We start from the raw sequence: 27,452 nt of genomic DNA, 5'->3' as shown, positions 1-27,452 counted from the left end.
ACTTTAAATTCATACCAAGTACAGTGCTTGAGTAAATGTACTTTGTTACTTTCCACAGCTACACTTAATAAAAGCTGTACAATAACCTGTGTGCACCTTTGTCTGAGTGCAGATGAAAAGTTCAGAATTATTTTGGTTTGATGATAATGATGTCTTCTTCTGAAAATTTGGATCTACATATCAGATCTACATCACTAGGAAAATATTGTAGGCCTGATAGATGATCATTTCATAAGATATGTGGGAATAGTTAAAATTGCTTTTGCTTGTATAGCACTAGGCTATTTGTTGGTCACTTGCTTGGTGCAATGTTGTCATGTCCCTCATAGAAGAAAAAGAAAAAGAAAAAACTCATAAAATTGTTTAAAAATAATAATAAATCTGGTAATAACTGCTCTGTGAAGCGGTTCAGAAACTTTCTGTCATGACCCAGTTTGAAAAGTCAGTTATTATTAGCAATTTTTTTGCATCAATCTCATAAGATAATCAGTTTGTTGTACTAAAAAAGTATAAAATGCAAGTCTTCCAAGGCACACTGTAGGATTTGTGTGAAAAAAAATCAATACCTTTATTTCACATGGCAATTTCATATGAATTATATCTAAATCTTTATATACAGTCTGTGGTTGTGACGCACAGGTCTTCATCAGGGTCATTGTCTGCTGTGATTACAGACCTTTTTGTAGATGGAAATGTAATGTATAAATATACGTTTATACTGCATATAAAGCAATAACACCAATTTAATAAAAGAATGCGTTTGTAACAACGGGAGTTGGGAAGTCGGACGTGAGAAGAGACAGTGAACGCACCGTGAGGCAGGTCCGACTGGCCAGGTGAGTTTCACCGCGACTGGGATCTGAGATCAGTTCTCTTTTGCGATAATTGACCTCGGCTATCAGGTAGTTCACAGTGAGATCTGACCTGAGATCAGTGTGAGAGTGGAGGACAAAGGGAGGCTGACACACAGGATGTTGTTACCTGCTTCACAGAAAGAATAAGACGGAGAATTACCAACAGGTAAGTTAGCCTCTAAATGGCGATTTTTGTTTCATTTTCGCTTTTCATGACAGAAAAATTCGTTGTAACGTGTTAAACAGACGAACGACGTGGTTTGTCTTTGCTAACATTGAATGTGCAGACTAAATGTCGTTGTTAATGAACTCAAATATAACACATCAGACCACCGACCAGATATGAGCTAGTCCCAGGCACCTGTAGCATATGCTAACAGTCTGATTATCATTAGGCTAATTACTAAAAGCTTTGGTTTGCGAGCTTATATTCTACTTGTGGGTCCTTTAAGTCTCATTGTGGGAAAGACTCCTGATCACTTCAGCTAAGAGTCATTTCTCCTTATTAGATTGTTTCATTTTGAAGGATTTTTAGGCCTAAAGGGGCTAAATATGTGTATTTAAATAGTACATTTAAAAATAGAATTGAAAGTAAAAAAAAAAAAATAATAAAATAATTTTGTTGAGCAAAAATCTATTTTTAACCCTAATATCCTACTTGTGGCTCCTCAAAGCCTCATGGTAGGCTAGGCATGACTCCTCATCAGTTCAACTAGACAGTAATTTGTCCTGCTCAGATTGTTCCATTTTTTTTATTTATTTATTTATTTATTTTGCCTAAAAGAGCTAACTAAATACCACATATAATATTATAGTAAAATAAAACTTAAAAAACAAAACAAACAGTCAAACAAAAACAACAGAGAGAAATGCTAAAATAAGTTGTTTTTTTTTTTTACAAAAATATATTTTTATTTTATCCTAATATCCTTTTTGCTGCTCCTTAAAGGCAGGTTGGCACAACTCATCAGTTCAACTAAAGAGTAATTTTTTCAATGTCACATTGTTTCATTTTTCATGATTTTTTGGACCCGAAAGGGCTAGCTAAATATTTTATATAATATTTAGTTAGTAAAATTAAAATAAAAGTAAAAAACAAAGCAAAACAAACAAATAAAAACAACAGAAAGACACAAAACTGGAATTTTTAAAAATAAAATTATATTTTTATCACAATGTCCTACTTGGGGCTCCTCAAAGCCTCATTGTAGAAAAAAAAAAGAGTCATTTTTCCTGCTCAGATTGTTTCACTTTTAATGTTTTTAGATCTAAAGGAGCTTGATACGTAGTATTTAAATTGTAAAATTAAAAGTCAAAAAATCAAAAGAAAAAAAATCAGAAAAAAATACAAGAATTTTGTTTAACAGAAATATATATTTTTTTGAATTCTTATCACTGTATTATTGTGATTTAGATTTATTGTGGGAAGCACTGAACTAACCTCCAGACTAATCCTCACCCTCTTTCCATATGGTCCTCCATGTTAACCTACAGCATACAAGATGTTTTAAAATGTGGTTTGATTAACCAAAACAGCTATCTTTTTCAGGAGACAGGGGCCCTTAAAGTTGACCTCCCACTCCACCTATTGTCTTTAAAAATGAAAATATAAGTGTGATTATCTGATCAAACGATAGCGAACAAACAAGGTTATCTATAATGTCAGTGCTTTTGGTCCAAAATAAATTAATCAAATAAGTTGATTTTTGTCCTTAAATCATAATTTGTGAGGGAAAATGTAAACTCAGAGTGTTTTTAAATTTTTACTATGTTATAATGTAGATATGTCTTTTTCTACTAAGTCTCTGTTGTCTTCCCACTGTTACATTGTTGCCTATAAGAGTAAAAAATGAGTACATGACACAGTTTCTCAAAGTCAAACCGTCACACACCCAGCCTACAGTACACTGTCAAACATTTAAGGTTTACTTTGCAGCAGCAGACAGTGTGAATGTGTCATTGTGGCTGACAGACACACAACCTCAGGAAGAGCGGTAGAGGATGGTGAGGGATCCCTCTTCCAGGACAGACAGATGTGCAATAGATGTCGTAAATAACAAATGAAATACAATCATGGCAAAAAAGGAAAGCGAAAGAGAGAGGGGGAGAGAGGCTCGGCAATAATAGAAACAGTGAGATCTCAGCAGTGACAATGGCAGAAATGTCATCATAACTAATAGAGATTATGTCCAAAGCTCTGAAAAATAAGCTGAACTAAGCTGTAATTATCATCTAAACCCACTGTAGGTCCATCTGTTGACAGTCGAAGTTTTAATCAGCTGTGTTTCTCTCTGCAGCGAGCATAGAGTCCAGGTCCAGATGTCTTCAGGAGTTGGTTCTGCCGCCAGGTTCGACCGGGTGCGGGAGGTCCCACACTATGATCAGGTCCCTTTGGGCTCCTCCTGGCGTGACTCTGATTTTCCTCCTCCCCCGTCGTCCTTACATGGGACACTGCCTGCCCTGAGCTTAGACCCCCTTCCCCCTCCCCCTCTGCCTGAACAGCCAGCTGTGGGACCCGAATCCTATTACCCCCCCAGCGATGGCGAACCGATGGACCCAGACAGTGAGGTCATGGACATTAAGCCAGTCCACCGCTTCATCCCCGACTCTGTCAAGAACTTCTTCCGTGGCAGTAATCGCAGCAATAAGATCGATGAATGCCACACCACGGCAGGAGTCCCCTGCTCACCCCCCCACTCTGCCCCTCCGTCTCCGTCTCTTCCAGGGTCCTATCGGGACCCGTACGGTGGCTCCGGGGGCAGCTACACCTCTCAGAAGGAGCGAGACGGGCTGCTGTTGGGCGCAGAGGCACTTGACTCGGCATCTGCAGTGCCCACCACTCTCTCAGCTCTGACCTACCATGAGCGGGTGGAGGAGTACCACCAGCGCTACGCCTACATGAAGTCCTGGGCCGGCCTGCTGAGGATCCTGGGCTGCGTTCAGCTGCTGCTGGGCGGTGCTGTGTTCGCCTGCGTCTGCGCTTACGTTCATAAGGACAACGAGTGGTTCAACATGTACGGATACTCCCAGCCGCAGCTGTTTGGGGGGCTCGGTGGAGGTGCTGGTGCGTATGGATATGGGGGCGGGTACTACACGGGCCCCAAGACGCCTTTTATCCTGGTGGTGGCAGGCCTTGCGTGGATTGTGACTGTTATTCTCGTAGTTATTGGGATGACTTTATACTACAGAGCCATCCTTCTAGACTCGTCCTGGTGGCCCCTCACAGAGTGCTCCATCAACCTGGTCCTGGCTGTGCTCTATTTAGCAGCAGGCATAGTGTACGTGAGGGACACCACTCGAGGAGGGCTGTGCAACATGCCCGTCTTCAATAACGGGATAAACGGGGCGTTTTGTCGGACCGAGGCCGGCCAGACTGCGGCCATCGTCTTCCTCTTCATCAACATGGTGCTCTACTTCATCAGCGCAGGAGTGTGTCTGAAGCTGTGGAGGCACGAAGCAGCCAGGATGAGGAAGGAGGGGCTGGCACAAGAGGTCTGGAGCACACATGCATGCACGCACATGCACACGCACACATTCACACATACACTTGTATTTATATTCTTCTTCTTTTTGTGAATCACTTTATTTTTATTGTGAATTAGAAAAATATTTGGGGGGCAGATCTCAAAAACAGGGGAAGAGGGCAATGAGCAACTGAAAAAGAAATGACACAAAAAAGAAGGACACCATGCACCAAAATGCCTTTTTCTAACCCTGAAAGAGAGGTTTACCTGGAGCACAGACAGTCCAGCGTAACTGTCTCATCTGCAGTTTAGTTGAAATGTATTTTACTAAACAGAAAAAGGTGTTCACACACTCTCACTAGGAGAAAACCTTGAAACACTTAGTTTGCGCACATATAATGACTCACTCCCCATCTCTCCTCAGATGAAAACAATTGGATCATCAGTCCCTCTGTCCATAGTAAGTATCAAAGATTGCTTTTTTTGAATGTTCTTGCAGACACTAACTTCATGACGTGAACTCATGACTCTGCTTACCTCCTGCAGCTCGGTGCGGGCTCCAGGACCTCAGAGCAGACTCCTCCCCCCACCATCCAGCCAGACATCATGGACGCTGCTAACAGCTCCGAAGCTGCTCCTCTGAGGGCGATGGAGCCAGAGATCCTAAGAGGTCACATACCAGCAGGGCACATCCCCAAACCTGTCGTTATAGCAGACTATGTGGCGTGAGTATTGGCTTTTCTTTCTCATTAATATTTTATGGAACTTTTTCTGAAAATTTCACTTATGGTCATCAAATTAAATTTCGCGTGCACATATGTATATATAACAAAAACAATCAGTAAATATAATAATAATTATGATGATATTTATAATACTAATAAAATGCATTAAAAATGCATATGTAATTAAAGAAATAAACAAATAAAATAAAATAAGGTCAGTGTATCATCCATTTATTCAATTATTCACTTCCATCTGGAAAAAAACAAAAAAACGAGTGAGAATTCCATTTATTTTTCATCTGTATAAACCAAATATAGAAAAAAACTTTGTTTTCTCGTTATCTGCTTGAATCGAGGTGATATTGTCTTAAGGAACACCTGCTCGGACACTGACACACTTCTCACACTCAGATTTGGTTTGAATGTGGACAGCAGCCTGAGAAAATGTGTCGTCTCCTGTCCTGTTTGCACAGGAAGTATCCCAGCATCCACTCGGAGGAGGAGAGGGACCAGTACAAGGCTGTGTTCAATGACCAGTACGCCGAGTACAAGGAGCTGCACGCTGAGGTACAAGCCATGGCCAAGAAGTTTGAAGAGATGGACGAGCTGATGCATAACCTTCCCGCCCGACCCTCCAGCCAAATGGTACAAGAACCCTCACTCCTCTCCACACACATACGCATGCACCACGGCTGAAAAATGAAGCCCAAAGCAGAGGTGCCAAAAACTGCAGTTCTTCTAATGGCCACTTGAAGCTGGCTCCAAATCAGAGTCAATCCCCATAGATGCCCAAGTTAAAATGTCCAACTTTACAGCAGAAATAAACATATTTGCAGCGTGCGCCTGGTACAAAAGCAGTTTTGATCACTATAGCTAATTTCTCCCGTTCATAACAACTGTATGAGGGAGGAATTTTTATACAACTCACCAGTTTACATTTTCTGGCAGCTTTATGTTATGCACATTTAGGGGTGTGACCACTTTGGTTGACGGGTGGGTACAGTCCTTTTGCAAGTCACTACCACAACATTCACAGCCACAGCTGTTGCTATTATGTTTTTTTTTCAGTTCATAATAAAAATATTTTTTATTGGGTTTTTAATATATATAAACATACCGATACAAAAAACTATGTATAAAACAGTGCAATACACTCAATACACACCCTTAGGCCTACATGCACAAGATGCAGGATAAACAAATGTTGAAAATAAAACCAAAATAAAATTAAATTAAATTTAAGTAAGATTGCATTTTCATTTAAAGTGTAGAAGGTCTCCCAACATTTAATAGTCATGGCTGCCATGATTTTCTGAAACCTCTCAATTGCTTCATCAATAGTGTATCTAAATTCAATTTTGAGGTGCATCATTATTTCCTCCATCCAATGCTTATGTGAAGGTGGCGGATTCTTTTTTCCAACCGAGCAGAATAGAGTGCAAGGAGTGTGGAGAAGGCCACCGCTGAATCCTTTCACTTGATGAAAATAACTTGCAGTGTTTTGGTCATCTAAAAATATCTTTTTCAGCATTTGTTTGTACTAAAAGACCCTCTTTGGAGTTGGATGTTTAGTTTTTCTAACAAGTGCACATAGTTTTAATGCTTTAAAGCCTATTTTTTTTCACAAGCAAAAATTAGCATTATTATTATCACAGTTATCCATAGCTGTAAATGCATGGTGCTAATAGAGCCAGCAGCTAGCGTAAGGGTTAGCTCCACCCTCTCATGCAAATATAAAACTCGAGATAATGATGATGATGATGATGATGATAGCCAAATGTCAAACTCGAGACTTCAAAAAGGGAGTCAATAAACCAGTGGGTGATGTCACTGTGGCTACGTCCGTTATTTGACACAGTCTATGGCACACACACATATTTGAATACACACTGTGTAACTGTGTCCAGTAACACTGTAATCTTGTTTCAGGAGAAGGAGCGGATCAACAGCATATTGATGGAATATCAAAGGAAGAAAGCTGTAAGTATACATTATAAAATGTCGTTTATGATCCATCTACTGTCACTGACCGAAAGGCTGTTTCTGTGCCAGAGAGTTCAAGCTCTGGTTAACGTCTCAGAGGGATAAGTCAGTTTCTATAAACCTTTGATATCTCTTGATACACCTCCGCAACAAGAAAATCTGTTAACAAAAATATTCCCCCTCTGTCCTTCTAAGAAAAAAAAACTCTTTCCACTGATTTTAGGATCTCTGATGTTTATCAGGAGTAAATGTATATGAATCTGATCTCATAGAAAAAGTGCTCCTCCCATCTGTGGCTCATAATCATCAGAGTTTTTATTCAGTATCAAAGTAAAACAGCTGTCTATGCGGCGCAAATAAAAGTGCTTGAGGCCAAAGCAGCAGAACTTTTCATCACGCAGATGTGCCAATATCTGAACAAATACATACTATAAGCTAAAAGCAAGAGTTGTGGATTGTGAAAGACATCACAAAGGTGTTCTTTTGAGCTCATGATCCGATATGAAGGCCCGGCGCTTTGAAAATATTGTGCAACTTGATGGTTTAATGACGAGCTGGAGTTAGGGACCATCTCAAAAGAACATGTTAGTTTACAAAGAGAACTTTTCAAAATAAATAGCTTTCTTCTTTAAGGCTATTTTTTTTGCTTAAACCACTGAATTCAACAGGCTTATATTTGGGACAGGCGTCTTTATGTGACAGGCTTTTAATTCCCTTCACACAAAACTGTTGCTCAGCAAAGATGGGAATTCAGTCAAATTGTTCATGTAAATCTCTTTTTTGCATCTCTTGTGTTTACTGTGGCAGTAGTACAGTTTTCTTTGGGGCTCATGGTTCAGTAAAATGATTTAAATGATTGAATTGTAGAGAATCTTACCGAGCTAACACTGTGAGTATCAAGCCATAGTGACAAAAGTTTAAACATTTTTATTTGTGTTATCTAAGCAGCTATCTAAAAAGACTAACAGCCTGGTTTTAAACATCTAAAGAGCTTCTATAAAAAAAATGCACAGTATGATAACAGGGCCTCTAACTGAGATGGGCTTGTATTTGTCAAAATGCGTAGCCACGCCGGGCTAGTAAAAAGGACAGGGCAACTAATTGGGACAAGGTTTGTATTTTTTTACAAAATAAAAGTTTCACGGTATTTCAAATTATTTTGTTAAAAGCTTTCTTTTGCTTTTATCAGAGACTTCAGCCAACTTGTATTTAGTTTTACTTTTTGTTTTGAGTGAGCTGCTAAACTCATCTATTACAGATGGAATGGTGAGTATAATAGCAGTAAATTCAATCCAATACAAAGAACGTAGTCCAAATGATGTCCATCAACTTCTTCTGTAAATCTAAATACAGATTTGGATACAGATATTCTTAATAAATGGCTACAGATAGTTGTCTGTTACAGTCTGAGTTGTATAAAGTAAAGTTTGGGCGCACACACAGCAGGCAGGATTTGTCAGGGATTCTATAGAGTTGGGGCAGGGAGCTAGCAGAGCATGAGAAGCAAAGGAAAATTATCTCAAGTTATTATTTTATTATAATGTCTACAGTTATTTATTTTTATCTTTTTTTTATTTATAATTTAAAGTTTACCACTGCAACATGTCTTTAGGTCATTATCATATCACATGTACAGTTATCTATGGTACTCTATTATTGCCATTCAATTTTTATAGCTATCTTTGAACTTTTTTATGTTTACTGTTATTTTTTTTTTTTAATTTAATTAATTTTTTTTTGTTGCACGTCATTGTTTTTATATCATTTTTGCTATTTATAGTTTTTTTTTTTTTATCATACTACTCTGCATGCCTTACCATTGCCAAAAGGCAAAACTTGCATTATTACTGACATGAGATGGACCAGAACGACTTTGTCCAACATTTTTACATTTGTGTAATAATACCAAGGTGTAAGGTGTTTCATAACTAATAATGAGCTTTGTTGTTCTTGCAAGTCATGATGACATGTACACTGTTGGATGATGTCATGATCACTTTGTCATTCTCTCAAGTTTTTAGAGTGACAGTAGAAGCTCATTTCTGTCCCAGTTGCATCAGTGAATCACACTTTGAGAATGTAACCGTGTCATCATCAGCCTACAGAAACCTTTGGTTGTTTATTATTATGAGAAGGAAAAGTAGAATTAATCACAGTTGAGATATTGCAATTTTTAAATTCATTTTATAGTACTAAATCAGTGGAATGTCCTTTTTGTAATTGGTACAAACAATGAGTCCTGTGTTTTTGACATCATACATACAGTTTGACCTATTGCACATACATTTTGTGTTTTTTATATGCTTTTATTTAATATGCTTATATTGCTTCTATATTTTTATCATATGTCTTATTCTGTTTAAATTTACTATTTTTATTCTTCCTTTATGTTAATTGTTCTGCACCAAAACAACAAGTCAAATTCCTTGTATATGTAAATGTACTTGGCAATGAAACCTGATACTGATTCTGATATATGAGGAAAAAGTTAACGCCTGCACACGTACTCCATGCCACACAAGTTTATTCAAGACAACATTTCCATCCTGCTTGGTCCTTCGTTAGGTCAAACACCTATATTTATACATAATGCACACCAGTTCACTGCCAAGCTCTGTGGTGGCAGGTGTTGTTAACCAATTGAACCACTCAGGGTGGTAAAACAATTGACAATCAACAATTCAATAAACCGCAGAGAAAATACATAGAACAAATACATAGGAAAAGAAAAAAACAGTGATGTCTTAGTACAAAACATCAAATAACATTATATCAAGATTCTTTATATCAAAATACTCTATGTTAAAATCCATCATCAGTCTACATCACCTATGTTCAAAGTTGTATGAAATTAAGATTAAGACAAATTCCAATGAAGGAATAAAGGTCAAATTCCAGACTTTGACATGGCTCCTACATGGCTTTCTGTAATATAAATAAGTTTCCACTTTTACCTCAAATGTCCTTCCTTTCTGTTTTTTTTATGTTTGTCTGTTTTGAAAATATTCAAAGACGTTATCAAGTATTGTATTGTATGGCATTTTTTACTCTTGTGTAGTCTGTCGTAACCCACCAGTGAAATTTCTAGATAGACTTCCGCTAATGTATCCTTGACTTTATATGACTTTAAAACAATGCAAAACATGTCTTTGTAATTTACATCTGTTTTTCTTTCCAGGACCCAACGTATTTGGAAAAGAGGGAGAGGTGTGAGTACCTAAAGAACAAGCTCTCTCATATCAAACAGAAGATTCACGAGTACAACAAGCTCATGGAATAAAACAACAGCAACCAAACACTCTAAACAACTCGCCTGGAATTCATGTGGAGTCTGCAACTGTAGAAGAAAATGTGCTCAGAGAACAGAGGAGTGGGACCGAGGTGGGAACTGAACTGTTGTTGATCCCGTTGTTGATCATGTGGACCTGCCATCACTGTTGTTAGCAATGTCATCATGACAAGCAGAAAATACTTCTATCAGATTGAAACATCATCAGTGGGAATCGGTAGAAGTGTTCCTATAGATAACAGTAAGAGGGTGAGAGGGAAGCTTCATCAAAACCGTGGAGATCTGGAGTGGATCAGGTGTAACCTAATAAATGATAGGGTCTTTATTATATATATACGTCCACAGCAAGCCTTACCCACTCTTCATTCCCAGGTCATCATACACTGACCCTTTGTCATGGCCCTCTGGGTCTCATAATGACGCACAGGGCACCCTTTAATGAAAGGTTTTTTTAAAGGTTTTTGGGGCATTTAGCCTTTATTTGACAGGACAGAATGCAAGTGTGAAGGGGAATGACATGCAGCAAAAGGCCACGAACCAGAAGCAAACTCACGGCTGCTGCCAGCTGCAATGACATTACCTTTGTACATAGGGCGCCCACTCTATCCACTGAGCTACTGGATGCCCCCAAAACTACTTGGTTAAGTTTAGAAAAAGATCATGTTTGGATTAAAGTAAGTATGTTCGTTATGTAACTTGAGTGCACAATAACTATATATGGAAATTATGTAGCGTTATGTTATAACAAAGGTGACTTTTGGTTTCACATGGGACACTGGGTGAAAGTTTTATTTAGTTTGGGCAGTCCGCCTTCCCTACCTGTCACCAGGGCTGGGCGGTATGGCCTTGAAATAATCTCCTCAAAAGCTTCATAAATGCTGGACCTGACAACAAACTCATATGTCATGATATGACGAAATATGTAGATATTGTGATAATATTTCAGGGATGACTCTTTGTACTTGGAAATATTAACACAATGAGATTTTTGATTATTTTATTATAAATGTGGATTTAATGACTTAAGTGGTTAAATGCAAGTAGTAGAACAGATAGAACAGTCTGATGTCATTTTCTAAACTTATCACTTTACTAAACTGCAGCCTTTAAAATTAGGAAAAGACAACACTTGTTTCATATAATGGTATGACGATATCCAAAATCTCAGACAGTATGTGGTCTCATATCACGGTATGTTTTGTGTGTATTGCCTAGCCCTACCTGCCACCCGGCGCAGACTCTCTCGCTCTTTATACCACATCATTTGTTCTTAGTGTCGAGTATTGCTGAGGGTTTACGCTGGAGTTAGCTGAAAAAACAGCTCATCTCATAAAGAAGCAAAAGGACGCCTATGGCATCTCCGTCTGATGCTGAGGGGCGTGACAAAGCGTTGACAACCCAGAGATGAGCACTGGCCGACGTGCCTTGATGCAGATCAAAATTTTTTAGGAACATTTTGGGAAATATACTTTGTTTTAATGTTTTACCTGGAGATAGTATCAGTGTCATCGCCTTGTCCAGTCTGTTATGTGTTTAGCCGAGCTTAGTTAGAACAAAATCAGGAAGCAATGGGAAACAGCTAGCCTAGCTTCATCAGTAGAGACATTTTTATACACCTCATTAGATGCTTGTGTTTATTGTCAGCTGCAATGAAATAATGATTTTTTTTCAGTTGACAATGAAAAACATTTTGTAAAATTTGTGGCTGTTTCTTGGGTCTCACAACTGGCTAGCAGGACAATAGTTTAATCAAATAACAAGATAATGCAAATAAGGCTCACTCAATATTAATGATGGCTGTATGATTAGAGTGCTAGCACTGCAGTAGATGGTATCAGAATAGGTCTATTGTGGTTAATTTAAGATGTTATTTTAGGATATAGTTTTTTGTGCTTCGTGTGTCAGACTATGGAGGTTTGCTGCCCACTCAGTGCTGCCGTTATTGTTTTATACATTGCATTTCTCCTGTCCTGTAGTCTTCTCTCATTCTGCAAAGTACAATGTGAACATTATGAAAAGCTTAAATATATAAACCGTCTCTTTTTTACTGAAATCACAATGTGGAATATCACATGTGGATGTTTTTAATTAGTTTTAGTAAGCCCTTTTGTAAACTTACCTATTTGTACATTGATGTCTAATTGTGTATATAATCATTTTGTATCATATTTAGAAAGTTCTACCACTTTATGCCAATGAAGCACCTTTTTATAAACATATAGTGTTTCTTTTTTGACTTTAAACATGAAGCTATTGCCATGTGTGACTTCTTTTACATCTACCCTTCACTGTTTCAGTCTAACAGCTGCTCCAGCTCAGGTAGTCCAGGGCAGTGGGAATAACTAAGAGGAGCCAGTGAAGTTAAACTGCTATAAAAACAGCACAATCAGAAAAAAATGTTATATTTTTATTATTTTCATTTTTATTGATTTATGGTCAGTCCCTTTTTTTTTTAAAAAAAAAAAAAAGATAGAAAAAAAGGAAAAAAGAAAATTAACTGTAAAAAGTGATTAAAATTATATTCATTTTGTATCTTTTTTTTCCTTTATTTTTTTTCCTTAGACATTTTCCCCTCCCTATTCAAGAGCTTTTCTAAATCTACTAATTTCTTGCAGTATATAGAACATTTCTTACCAATTTGGTTATTGCTTTTTTTCTTAGGTTTTTGAAAAAAATGTTATCAAGTTGTTCAGGGCTCAAAGGTTTAAATACTTGTGAAAAGTTGCTGAAAGCAGCAGAAAAATGACGTCACTCCAGATTTCAAAGGTTTTAAAAACTGGGGCCATAATTTTGTTTCTCTATCAAAATGTTGAGGCATTATGTTGTTAAATAGATCACAATAATTATCTATTATGCTTAGAATACTTAGTTGTTATTAGCAGGAGGCTTTCTTTGTCTAATGATCTAATGAAAATGTTAATTCGGGGTCTTTGAGTGTCCTTTTAATCCACAATGAACTGGCCTGGAAACAAAACTCCTTTTCTAGCCTAATGCCAGTGAACACCTCAGTGGCTTTCCTAAGACGGCAGCTATTGTGGTTTGGCGTATACAGCCTGGAGGACTGGTTTTGAGTAACTGAGGTGTATTTTTTAAACTGTTTTCAGGTGTCAGGTTTTGCAGCTCTGGAGGCGTTTCCTGTTGATGTTGCTCAGCAGAAAGGCTGGAAGAAACAGACAGCCTTTCTGCCTCAGGTCACATTAGATTTTTATGTAGATGTTTTTTTGACTGAGCAAATAAGACTTCTATTTATCTGTCACACTCATCTTCAACATTTAACAAATTGAAGTTATTTTGTATAATAATTCCTAAAAAAAATGTTTTAACAGTTGAAAAAATGACTGTAGGCTACAGTTCTGTAGGCCTATAATTATTTTTAAAATAGAAAGTATGAAGTTGGTACTTAAAAAAAACTGGATGTATGGAAATATATTTAGACACTGATCATCTAAACTGATCATTAATTAATGTTTTGGTCAAAGCACATAATTTAATATAAATTACATTTTTTTCCAAAAATAAAAAAGGGTGTGGAGTAAACGGGGAGCTGCTGGGGGAGAGAGAGGACAGGTTAGTCCTGTATGACCTGAGGAAGGGAGGAGCCCACGTGATGAACACACACCTGTGGGCGCGTGCCTTTGTACCCGCGCAGTGTATAGTACGCATGCGGCCGCGCGCGCACCCATTGTGTTGTTTGCGCTCGTCACTGCAGTCTTCATCAGGATCAGACGGTTCATTATTAAAGGTGGGTCAATTTAAAGCTTAAAACCGAATTTTGTGTGTGAGTGTAATATCAGACAAATTAACTCCACCATTTCGATTATTTAGTCTCTGTTTAAGCTTTTTAAGTCGTTTGAGAGAGAGAATTGCCTCCGTGAGAAAATATCTGATACAGTTACGCCATTGTAAGAGAGGCCCAAATTTAGCCAGGAATTAGGTTATTTGTGTCTGCGTTTGTTAAGCAATTAGCTACATTTGGTTTTCCTTAAATGGCGAATTTCTTTATCCTATTCTCACTTTTACTTTTACAACAGCATAAAACGATTGTTGTGCTTATTTTAACCCTTTTGAAAGCTGAGCCGAAAATACCTAAAATTAATTTTAAAAAAAAGAAAGATTACTAGAAAAATATCTACAAAATACGGAGAAAGTTTCGAGAACTATGTAGAATTTAGTATTTATTTTTAAAATTATTTCAGAGAAAAAAAATAATAAAATGTTAAATAAATATATATTTTTAGTTTTTTTTAGCACCTTTTTAAAAAGACATTTTCTTTTGTTATTTTTTCTGGGTTTTCTTACTTTTTGTGTGTGTTTATTTTCAGGAAATCTTCTTTTAATGTGTTTCTAATATTTTTTGCCCAATTTTGGGCCATGTCTTGTTAAGTGATCGTTGTCCTCTCATCATAAAAGAAATCAAACCAATCTGCTCAGATTTCAAAATGTTAAACATGAATATTTAAAAAATATTTTATATAAATTAGTCTGTTTTGCTGTTGTGTGACTCTGTTTTGTAACTTTGAAATGATTTGAAAAGTAACTGGCAGCTAACAGGACTGAACAGTAGGCTCTATAGCCTAGTTTCACTCTGAAACCAGCTTACCCAGCTCTGTTTGACTTCTCAGACAGTGTCAGCTTGTGTCAGTGTGTCTCCACCCACTTACTGCTGCTTTGTTTCACCACAAACAATCCTCACATCCAAGCAGTAGGCTTGTCTCTTCCCTCAGTCAAATAGCTGAACAGCAGCTCACTACTTAGGGTCAATATTTGAAGATTTGTTTTGGATTACGACAGCCATCCATCATACTCTAGCCTGTATAAAATTCTTGACTAGTCTACTTCGCACACAATAGTAAATACTACAACACTTAAACATCTACACATAAATACCAGGTTAATACAAGCACAATGCATCGCCTTTTGGTTCATTCATATCAGTAGGGCTGCATTTGGAGCCTCCATACTTGTTTGTACCAACAGAAATGTGTCCTTAACAGAGTATTTAAAACTGTCATTAAGGTGATCAATAACAGTCAATTGAACAGTCTACAGCTCCTATTCAGTTTTCCTTATTTTTTATTTATTTTTATTCATTTAGTTATTTATTTTGTCTTTTGTATGTAGGCTATTATTATTGTCTTTATTATTATCATTATTACCATAACTATTGTTATTATTTTACTTTCTATCACACCTGTTTTGAAAACAGAAAAAAATGTGGTAATGTAAAAGAAAAATGTGGAAAACATATAAGCTAATGTAAATGTATGTTAATTCCTACAATAAAGGTGACAAAAAAGGTGACTATTAAAATCTGGTGAGGTTTGTAGTCTTATCTTCAAAGAAGATAATCACTTTTTTGTTCTCTTTTTTGACAATTTCAGACTATTTGATTAAAACAGGTTTTACATGACTGCTTGTGTTTGGACAGTGTTTAATATATAATTTAAATACATTTGACTTCTGTTAAAAAATGTTTTGTTGCTAAACATATATTTCTAAGTAAGGTGTCGCAAAAATGGTTATGTTCAATACCAAAACTTGTCCTATTGGCACTACCTTTGGAAAAACAAAAAAATACCAAACGCTACATGTCAGCACATAAGATCAAATACCATTTTTAAAAGTCCTCCCAACATTACCCACACCAAAATTTTGAGGTATCAGCTAATTCTATCAATTCATCAATTCAATCTGCCTTGTAATGTATTTTCAAAAAATAAAGGTTTTGTTGGAAAAGCTTAATAATACTTAAAGTAGGGTAGGGTAGCCTATCAATACCAAAACTCATCCTATTCACATTAGTATTGGAAAACAAACAATACCCAGCCAAATATGTCAGTACATCAAATAAAATACAGTTGTGCTGATTAAGTTGAAAATTCTGCAAAAAATGATTATAACAACAACCAAATTTGAGGTATCACCTAATTCAGTCAGTGATTTAATTCATTTTCTCTTGAATGTATTTTTAAATCGAATACAAATGAATGTTAAGGACAATAGTGGCACTAATGTAAATTATACTTGATGTATGCTGAATGGGATAAAACATGCTACCTAAACTAAAACCAAATGTATCATCCTTTTATTTATGTTTTCCCCTCGGTGGTCCCAAATGGTAGCTACATACATTTTAGAAATGAAGTTGGTGGCATTGTTACAGATGTTATAAAAGGAGCATTAGAGGCCACTGTGTTGAGTTTGGTGGTAAATTTAATAAATGTCACAGTGGATGGCTGCTGTGGCATCTCACTTCTTATGTATTTGCAAAATCAATAGCTGTCTGTGTTTTGTAGGGTGAGTTCTAGTTGGATTTCAGTATGCCGAGCAACAACAAACACAGCCCGCCGCCGTACCAGCCAAATGGCAGCAAACAGTAAGTCGACCTACATTTCTCTCTCACTACCACACTGTCACTCATGTCTCTGGCTCTGTAGATATTTTTACTGTTTAGGGCACATACATTCAGCACCTGAGTGTTGGCTACAGAGTTGTGTAAAGGAACAGTTTGACATTTGGGGATTTATTTCGACAATCATCAGATCTCTGTGGGTCTTTTGTAGAGACAAGGAGGATAAGGTACAAAGAGCCACAATTATTATTATTGACTACTTTTGTGGGTTGACAGAAAATTAATCTGCAACTATTTTGATAACTGATGAATCATTTACGTCAGTCCTCAAGCAAAAGTACCAAATAGGCCTCCTTGGCCTATATTATAGTAGATTGAATATCCTTGGTGTTTTGATCTTCCAGTCGGAAAAAAATGACGTGATGATATCACCTTGTGCTCTAGGAAGTGTTGATCAACTTGCTTTACTCTTTTCTGGTGGACTGATTGATTCATTTAAATGTGTTATGTGTCTTTTCTTAAAGGCCAGTTGATTAGCTAAAAAAATCAACAGATGAATCAACCAATTAAAAACATTTTTAGTGTCAGATCTACATTTCTTTTTCAGTTCCAGTCTTTTCCAAGGCAAAACATGCCTGTCTCTTCACTCACATGCAGACATGAAACAGATATCGATCTAAAGCCCCATTCAGGCTGGACTTGTTTCTATAGGTGATTTTAAAGGGATAGTTCAGGTCTTTTGAAGTGGGCTTGTATGAGGTACTTATCTATAGTCAGTATTACATACAGTGAGCCTAGATGTCAGCCGGCTTGACTCTAAGCAAGGTACTGCTGTGGATGGGTGTCTGAAAAAAAAGTTCCACCTTAAAATTTGAATATCAGTTTAAGTATAAGCTATGGTGAGAACATTTACTCTGCTTCACCTTGCCGCACACAGCCCTCTTCAACATGGAAGTCATTAATGGCTTCAGTCTCATGTCTGCTCTGGTTAAAGCCAACATGTTATGGATGCAGTATATTTTACTCTTTAGCAATACATTTTATTGGCAAAAATGACATCAGTGCACTAAAACGGAACACTTACTTGGGAATCTAAATAAGGCCAATATCGGCTGACCTATACATCGGACAGCCTCTAGTTATTTCTCACCCCCACCCCGCTGATAATTACAGCTGCAATTACCTACTGTTTCTCACCAAACTGACTGGTTCTGAAAAAGTGTTGTTTTTTTTTCAATCACAGGCAGAGCTACTTGTCATTCTATTTAATTTTTTAACCAACTTTGTGTGAATTTTTATTTTTGTGTGAAAATAGAGGATGTGAAAATATTACCCCATCCTGTAAATTTGGGATGGTTGAAATGCATTCCTGAACAAATGAGTTGCCACTGAGCAGCACAGTAAATACTATATTTCAAACCAATAAATGGGGGATAAGACAACAACAGGATTCCACACAAATGTTGACCTGTTCCTTTTTATTAAACAATCAAACAAAAATAGATTACCTGAAATGAAAAGTCTGCATTATCAGTAAAACATGCAACTGTAAGTCATCCTAATGTCATGTCAGCTTTCTCCAGCATCACTGGCATAGCTGGACTCTTTTAATATCAGTATGTAAGTGTAAGTGTAAGTGTATGTAAGTGTTACCATGCCATATGTGAAATGCAGCATCTGCCAGGAGGTTACTGATCAGTCCACAATGTCTGTTCTGTTCCTGCACACATTGAGCACAGCTCCTCTCTTCTCTTACAGCCACAGCAGCAGACACCGGCACAGCGAGCTCATGTCCAACCCGGCCTTCTCCTACTACCCAGGAGAGAAGATGCTTCACTTCTACCGCTGGACTTCACCACCCGGTGTGATGAAGATCTTGTGTATCATCATCATCATCATGTGTGTGGCTGTGTTTGCCTGTGTGGCCTCCACACTGGCCTGGGACTACGATATGAGCCTCATGGGTCTGGGAGGCGGAGCTGGCTTGTTGCCAGGTTATGGCGGCACATACGGTGGCACATATGGCGGTGGTGGTGGTGTGTTTGGCGGCTCTTATGGCAGCAGTTACGGCAGTGGATATGGAGGCGGGATTGGCTCTGGCATTGGCGGTTCGTATGGCTATGGAGGAACACAGATGGACCCCAGAGCGGGCAAAGGCTTCATCATCGCCATCTCCGCCATTACCTTCATAGCTGTGCTCATCATATTTGTGTTGGTTGTTTCGAGGCAAAACGCTGCCCGCTCCTCAAAGTTCTACCTTGCAACCATCATCATCTGTGCCATCTTGGCATTTTTGATGATCATTGCCACTATTGTGTACCTGGTGGCAGTGAACCCAACAGCCCAGTCCACAGGGTCTGTTGCCTATAGCCAGATCCGCCAGCTGTGTGCCCAGTACCAGAACCAGAACCAGGCCCAGGGAATCTTCCTCAATCAGTACCTCTACCATTACTGCGTGGTGGAACCCCAAGAGGTATGATTTTTTTTTTTTTTTTTTTTGTGGGGTTGTGTGGATTGTATTGGAGGTACATACTGCATCATTTCTTAACCAACAGAAAATAGATTATTCAGTTGTAGCCATTTATAGGAGTAATTTTCCACCAACAGCTAAAAATGACTATGAAAAAATTGCTCTAAAAGACTGGGAACAAAACAGTTTCTCTTGAAGGAATTTAGTCATGCCAAGACTAACAAAAACTGCAAAATTGTTCTTTTAAAATCACAAGTAAAAACAAAAACAATCTGCCTATAGAGGGAATTATTTCTCCGCTTTCAATACTAGATCAACTTGTTTCCAATGCTCAGCATGCACTTGAAGTACTGTAACTCTAACTAACTTAGTCTGTCCTTTTTTTTTTTTTTACAGAGATGATACAAAATAATTCTTGAAACACTGTATATGTATGATATAAAAAATACTTCTCAGAGTCTTGTAACTTCATCAAGTGTATAAATATAATATAATGATATCTGTCATGGACACCTAAGAAAATGTAGAGGCTTACTGGTCACCTTAAAGGGATACTTCACCTGCTAAATGATCATAATGTATATCAATTACTCACCCTGTGTTACCTTGAATTTATGAAGAAAACTTTTCTCCCATGTCTCAACTGTTAACGGAGAATCCAAAAAGGCAAACATTGTTTATGAATTAAAGTAAATGGGACCATGTTTACAACAGCAAAACTATATCAAAACATCTGTGCACAAACTCTCACACAACTCCTGCATTATAATTCAAGTCTCATTAATCTCGTCAATTAGTCAGTACTTCTGTAACACATACATAAAAAGCTAAAGAGGTGCCTGAGGGCACGCTCAGGGTGGTTTATTTTGTAATATTTTAGCGAAAATGCATTTTTCTGGGAAGTGCTTGGATTTGACTTGGAGTTTGAAGTTATGTGAGTTTGTAAATAAGTGTTTTGATATATTTTGGTGGAAAACATGGTCCCCGTTTACTTCAGTTCATAAACAATGTTTTCCTTTTTTGAGATTTTCTGTTCACTGTGAAAGCACATGAGACAAACAAAAAGTTTTCTTACAATCCAAGGTAACTCACTTTTAGTTACTGATGTACCAGTGGTCATTTTGCAGGTAAAATACTCCTTAAAGCACAGAGATAGATAGTAGGCAGTAACAAAAAAGTTGCCTACAATATCTGTGAATCACTCCTAGTAGCCACAGGATTATATCATATTGCTGTTTACTTTTTCAAACACAATTCTGAATGCTTTTAGCCTTGTAAACTAAATGATTCATTTAGTTTACGGAGCTTTATACAGCATTTCTGTTGTTTGGTGGTATTAGCAGAAGTTTCTGTGTAATTTGGGTTGCAGTTATGGTGAATTGACCCTTTAACATGGTCAGGTGTGGAGGCAGAGGCTTGGAGCTCTCCTGTTTGCTCTTTTGACTTAGATCCAGTATTGACACAGATCCAGTAGTGATAAGTCACCAGACATGCCTGTTATTTACTCTGTGTTAGTGGATGTGATTCCAGCCAACTGACGTTGAGTCCTTTCATTCCTGCAGGCCATAGCTATCGTCCTGGGCTTCCTGGTGTTTGTTGCCCTCATCATCCTGCTGGTGTTTGCAGTCAAGACTCGCAACAAGATCAGGCGCTGGGGCCGAGATCGCATTCTGTGGGAGGAAGTGAAGGTTGTCAATGATGGTCTGCATAACAGCGTTGGAGAGTGGGTGAGTGTGTGAGTGTGTGTGTTAGAGCAAAAGTCTGGATCAGCTGAATTTACATTTATTCAGCTAAGAGTAAACAAAGTAAAAGTCGACTTCATATGGACAGCAGTTTTAAACAGTGAACTAAGTAAAAAGTTAGTGCGTCCTTTTTTTAAGTTGCCATCTTAAATACTCATTTGGGCAGTCAGCATTTATCCACAGAATTTCACACAGTAGTTTTCTGGTCAAAGAAAAAACAACCATACTTTTTAATAAAAGTTCTTTTATTGAATTGATCCTTATCATGATATCATTAGACATTTAGAATAAACATCTGAACATGATGATGGTAAAAACAAGCTCCTCTGGTGAATATAAATGGTGCACAAATGCTGCAAGTTGTTAAACTTCAGCCCGTTTCACCAGTGCCGGCTCACTCAGTACTGGAAAAAATTCAAAAGTTGTTCCTATTAGTCACCTAGACACGAAATACATGATATAACAGCATCCCTCTACCATACCTAACAATGATTCTAAGGACATGACTTAACTTTGCTCAGTTATCATTTTTCCTCCTCCAACCACAGAGGGAAATACTTCAGTTTAAGGAACTGGGCACAGCCTAACCTTCATTGTGGCATATTCTTAAAGAAAGTGCAGAGATGACAGATGAGAAGTGATAAAGGTCTGTGTGAGTGTGTGTGTGTGAATGTATGTGTGTTTTGAAAGTGTGTGTATAAGCTAAATAAGCAATGGCAAGTTGACCTAATTTTTTTATACTTCTAAGTCTAGCAAGGACAACTTTCCTTTCTAGACTAACAGTCTAGAAAGAACTAAACTCACAAGTGATGATCAAAAAGTTTGTCCCAATCCACATGTAAACCTATGTGCGTGTGTGTGTGTGTGTGTGTGTGTGTCATGCGAGATGACAGGGAAGGATGGTTTCATTTGCAGTTTCTGGGTGTGGTCTGTTCACCTACTCTCAGTGGCAGCATGATGCGCAGTGTTATTTGAAGGATGTGTTCTAAAAATAAAAACGTATCCAACAAGTATGACAACGTACAACATCTAAACAGCTCTTTAAAATTCTAATGAGCTGTTGTAAAAATGAACATAAATACTTTTTATGGATGATATCGTCATGGTTTGTCCTAAAGACAGTGGCACAAATAAAAGTGTTAACCTGAAAACTGTACTTCCATACCAGCACAGTTTTTACTGTGAACTTTCCCAGGAATGTATTCAGACCTGACGTCTCAGCAGTTGTACTGGCTGAGAGACATTGTCTCAGGCTTCCTGTTGATGGTAGTGATGGTATCGGTGGTATTCAGGCATGCAGGGAGAAGTGGAGGAACCGGTTGGTCCTGGTAAAGGCTGCGTACAACCAGCATGTTTGTCATATGGACAGAACAGGTTGCTGTTACCTAAACTAGGGCAAGTATGATGGGAGCCTGAGGACAGCCACAGTGAAACCACTGACAAGCAAACTTTTGTAGGAGAAAATAGACTTTAAAAGGGGTATCTCTGCTGTATAATATCTAAATTTAAAAAATCCTGTTAAAGGGTTTCTTAAAAGATGGAGGTGTTGTTATGACTATATACTTTAATATATAGCAAATAAGATTTTTTAAAAGTAGGTTTTAAAATATCATTAGTAAAAGTCATGAATGCTTGCCACTGAATCCCAAATGTGAAAAAACAGAAGCATCCTTTCAGTTATATTATAATAGTAATTATTATGAATGGTTATTAATGTAATATACAGCTGCCTACTTTTTTGCTTTAGTCCCGTAATACCCCTCATGCCCCCACTTTGTTATAAAGCCTTTATGTTATTCATTTCTTTTAAAAAAAAAACTGAAAAAAACAAAGAAAAAAATGGATTTTTTAAAAATTATTGTTTAATTGTAATAATATATTTAAAGTTAATTATATTTACATTTAAGCACACAGCTTCACTTTTTAAAACATTTTTGTTCTTTTTGTGTATGCTAATTTGCAACTAATTTTCTTTTCATTTTTACCAGTTCCTCGCTAATTTTTATTTTTTATTTTTTGAAGATTATATTTTTTGGCTTTTGTTGCCTTTAATTGATAGGACAGCATGAGCGTGAAAGAAGGAGAGAGAGAGGGGGAGACATGCAGCAAAGGGCCGAGGCCGGACTCGAACCCACGGCTGCTGCTGTACATGGGGCTCCGTTCTATCCACTGATCCACCAGGCACCCCATTCCTCGCTAGTTTTAGATAATTTCTTGTGAAGTTGCTCATAGCCTTCCCTCCACATTTTTGAAAGAGATTAAACCATTTTTCTTGGGTCGAAGGGAGTTTTAACTCATTTCACACAACATTTGACAAAGACTGAGCTTCTAACTTGTAAACGGAGCAACATTTCCCAATTCTGTCAAACCTGAATGAACTTGAACACAAAAAAAAGACCTAACCTTGTGTGACCTTGTGTCTTGCCTCAGGTGAAAAACGTGTCTGGTGAGCCAGATGTGCTGGTGAATGATGCTAATCCCAAAGTTAGGGGCTCCAGAGACTATCTGGACCACCTGGACAACAACAAGCCTCTTTACCTGCCAGGGTAAGCTACTCGCCATACAGTGCACCTCACTCAAGGGCCTATCATATGCAGAAAAAAAAACGTTACAAAGCTGAAATGACAGCAATAGCTTAGAAATCAAAGATACTTCATAAGGCTTCTACAAACATATTGAAATTAGTGATTATATTTGCAGAGACTCTGACATTAGCAGCTCTGTGGACGGCCTAAAGCCCCGGCTGAAGGACTATGACACTGGTGTGGAGTCTGGAGACGACCTGGAGGAGGAGGACTTCTCTGTGTGAGTGGATGAGAAGAAATCTGACAGCCAAATATTTTTTTCAGTTTTGATGAATGACTCTGTTTTTGAGGGACTGATGTGCATTTCTTCACCACAAATCCATCTTGTCTTTGAGCTACCCAAATGTATCTAATAGAGGGCATTACTAATATTGGCTAGCTGTCACATAAATGTCTCAAATGTCTGTCTCTTCTCATCTGCAGTTTGTTTCCTACCATTTTGGATGAGCAAGAGCGTCTGATTTACAAACGGGAATTTGACCAGGATCACCGGGAGTACAAGAGCATGCAGGCTGAGCTGGACAGCATAAACCAGGACCTGGCCGACCTGGACAGAGAGATGCACCAACACCCCGAGGGCAGTCCACAGTTCCTGGTGAGTTTGGCACTGACACTTTAAATTTTGGCTCTTTGAAGTGAGGATGATGAAGAGTCCCCCATACAAATAGACGTGGTCTGATGCTGCCTTCACATGCTTTTAGCATTAAAACCCATCTTCGCAAACGCAACCTCAAAGCACATGAACACAGTCAAGTTGGATGAACAACTTCCCAACTCAGAAATACGTCCATCCGACATCACGACTGCAGCATAAACTAGGGTTTCCCGCCTCTCCACCAATGCCACATGTCCTACATGTTTTAGATCTCTCCTGCTGCATCACAGCTGAATTAAATGATCAGCCTGTCATCAAGCAGCTTCAGGAGTTCACAAGGAGTTGATCATTTGAATCAGCTGTGCTGCAACAGGGAGAGATCAAAAACATGCAGGGCAAACTATACTCAAGGAGAGGTTAGGGAAACGACAAGATAAAAATATGAGTTTATGGATGGATAAAGTTAAGCTGAGCATTATATTTAGTCCAGAGGGCTGTACCATGAATGAAGCATGTTCAGCATTTCAGGCTGTCTTTGCCTGAGCTGACTCGACAAACCCTAGAATCCAAGCCAGAGAACAGGTACTTAAAAGGTGATTATCACGTGTCACTTTTAACTCAGGCTTTCTGCTTCAGGCTCTGACTTCATTCCCATAAAACAAGTCAAATGACATGTTCATCATGTCATTTCACACGAAGAAATGATAAATCTGCGCCGCCTACTTCCACCTTTGAAGAATATTGACAGCAGAAAATGACTTATTGTGTGAATGCATTTAATATAACCTTTTTATCTTATCACTGTTATCTCTAACATGACAGCTGCACATTTTGCAGCCCTTCAAATGATTTAAACATTATAATCAAGAGCAATCTTGACTGTCCTGTAATAAAGGAGATGTATAAATCACTTTAGTTTTTGGACAAATCAAAGTGAACTCATTGAATATTATCTGGTATAAATACCAACAGACAAATCTATCAGCTGTAATATACTTGTGGTTCCAAATGGACTTCAGCAAAACTGAAGTTAGCATATAAACACAAACCACAGTGGTAATGCTATAGTATGATTTGAAGGAATTATACTGCATTTCATATGCAAGTAAACTGTATTAAAATATAGTGAAATGTCCATGTAAAATGCAACCTGTGATTTGATAGAAGGCTTCTTATCGCAGGCAAATATCCAGAGAAAACTGTAAATACATTCAGTAGTTCAGTAAGAGCAACAACAATCTTGTGATAAAGATAAAATAGTATTCTTGCTGAAGAAAAGAAAAAGGGGAAAAGTGCTATTGTAACTGCACGGCTTTGTTCAGTGGCATTTATGTAATGTTGCTACTCAGCAAATTGGATAAAGTGTATTTACAATGTTTTCTCTCAGCTGAGAATCTGTATCTCTCATATACTGACACTGATTATAGAGTGAAGCTACTCAAAGAAGCTATGAAGGTGCTTTTCAGATGATTTCAAGCCGAAACCCGGACCTGGTCATGACCAGGTTAGATCCGCTGCCTCAGTTACCATGGCAATCCAGCCAGATTAAAAAAGAACCACCTTCACAGGACGGGAAAACTCTGGCTTTAGACTCGACATACCTCACTAACCCACAAATTTCACCCTCACAGACACAGTCTCTCAAGCTAGCTTTAGTGTGATTCACTGTCACTTATTCCAGTCCCCCATAATATTATCCTTTCTCCTAATGTTACAGGAAATACATAAACAGTAAAGTGAATTGCTTATGATTGTGGGAGCAACTAAAAGTTTTGGATCTCAAAGTTTAAAGAGTAGGAAACATTTGTCTAACATCAATCAAATATGTGTGTGTGTGTGTGTGAATGTGGGATGGTGCTTTCCTCTGAGTGGTCTCTTCAAAACTTTTACCACTGTCTTTCTGATCTCAGGATGCCATGGATGAATACATCAAACTAAAGAATCTTAAGAAGGTAAGCCGTATACATGTGTTATTCACAGTGAAATAAAGTCCTCTGAAAACAGAAAAGAGGAGAACTGTTTGAATTATGCTCTATTGTTTGCAGTCCCCAGAGTACCACATTAAGAAGAAGAGGTGTAAATATCTCAGGTCCAAACTGTCACACATCAAGAGGAAGATCAGTGAGTACGACCGCCGGCCCTGAATCCTCACCTCTGGCCCCCCCCGACTTTGTATCAAGCCAATCCACTGTGATTTTTTTTCTCCAGAGGAGAGGGGTGAAGGATATGTGGGTTTATTTTTTACTATTGTCTTTGATCAATTATTCAACCTCTGTTGGTTTTATGAAGAACTACTCAGGTGTATAATGAGTATTTTATTTTGAAGTCAGTGAGAGATGTGTTATGAAATGATTTTGTTTCAGTACTTGTTATGAAGCAGTTATTGTGCTTCTTTTTAGCCTTTTTAAAGATGTTTGTGAAGTTTGAAGTTTGTGACTTTTATGTACAATGAAGGCACAGCTAAGATGAATGTGCTTGGCTGCGTTGAATCACTGGACACTCACCCAGCACCCCCTTGTAAATAATGTTAATTTTTAGACTTTGAAGCAATTTTATTTGTTTATAGTAAGCTTTTTTAGTGTTTTAAGTGTCTGCAAATAGTGAAACATATTTGTGATTGTACGTTTTTGATGACAACCTTTTGTCCGATGGATATTAAAAGGAAAAGCCCAAGTGTAACAAAATGTCTAATAATGGCTCAGTTCCCTTAAGATTTTCCAAATAACATTTGTCCAACATTTTTTTTACTGTAATGAATTTAATTTCTCATTTCATTGTTATTCAAAAGCAAATGATCAAAGTCTCTCACCCTGTATTTTTTTATTCTGCAGATTTTCATAAATGAAAATGATGCGTGTATTTTTTGGTGTGCAATCCATAGACTGTATAAGGTGCAATCACAAGTTTATATCCGTTTCTATAAGATATGTTTTGGAGAACACAGGAATGTAAACTATCAATAAATAAAAACTTATTGCCCTAATTGTGTTACCTGTGTTTGATTTTGACATCTTTACATGATACACTAAAAATAAGACATGTCATCGGCAATGTGCTGTTATTGCTGTAGTAGTAGTCGTAGAAGACATAATGTACAGAAAGAGATAATTTTTTGATTTTTTGAAGTGGGGCTGTATGAGATACTTATGTTTAGTTGTGGTATTACATACAGTGACAGCGCACTCTTTATTTGGAGAAACAGCCAGAACCCCAAAGCTCAGCATTACACTGTTGTGGTGTGGGGTTGACATCAACGCATATTTTAGCCACTTTAAAAAAGGCCTACCTAGGAAAATCTATGTCAGTGTAAGTGGACGCTGTATTGAACATTTTTTCACTACTTTACCTCGCTGTCACACAGCCTTTTTCTTTGGCACTACATGATCTCGACTA

At 37.7% G+C, this 27,452-nt stretch overlaps 1 protein-coding gene across 1 annotated transcript; it reads left to right on the top strand.

Annotated features, from left to right (window-relative positions):
- Positions 1-891: 891 nt before the first annotated feature.
- Positions 892-27,042, top strand: LOC121944091 (MARVEL domain-containing protein 2-like). Its single transcript, XM_042487764.1, is given in 15 exon segments — positions 892-1,020; positions 3,152-4,346; positions 4,743-4,778; positions 4,865-5,043; positions 5,517-5,688; positions 6,973-7,023; positions 10,205-10,323; positions 16,635-16,691; positions 18,426-19,140; positions 20,700-20,864; positions 23,310-23,425; positions 23,580-23,684; positions 23,888-24,059; positions 25,970-26,011; positions 26,105-27,042. Coding segments are annotated over 14 exon segments (3,201 nt in total). The 5' UTR covers positions 892-1,020; positions 3,152-3,173; the 3' UTR covers positions 26,204-27,042.
- Positions 27,043-27,452: the final 410 nt, after the last annotated feature.

The sequence above is a fragment of the Plectropomus leopardus genome, chromosome 6 (assembly GCF_008729295.1).
Source record: "Plectropomus leopardus isolate mb chromosome 6, YSFRI_Pleo_2.0, whole genome shotgun sequence".
NCBI lineage: Eukaryota > Metazoa > Chordata > Actinopteri > Perciformes > Serranidae > Plectropomus > Plectropomus leopardus.
The sequence above is the reverse complement of the archived record's forward strand: the minus strand, read 5'-3'. Positions and strand labels throughout refer to the sequence as shown.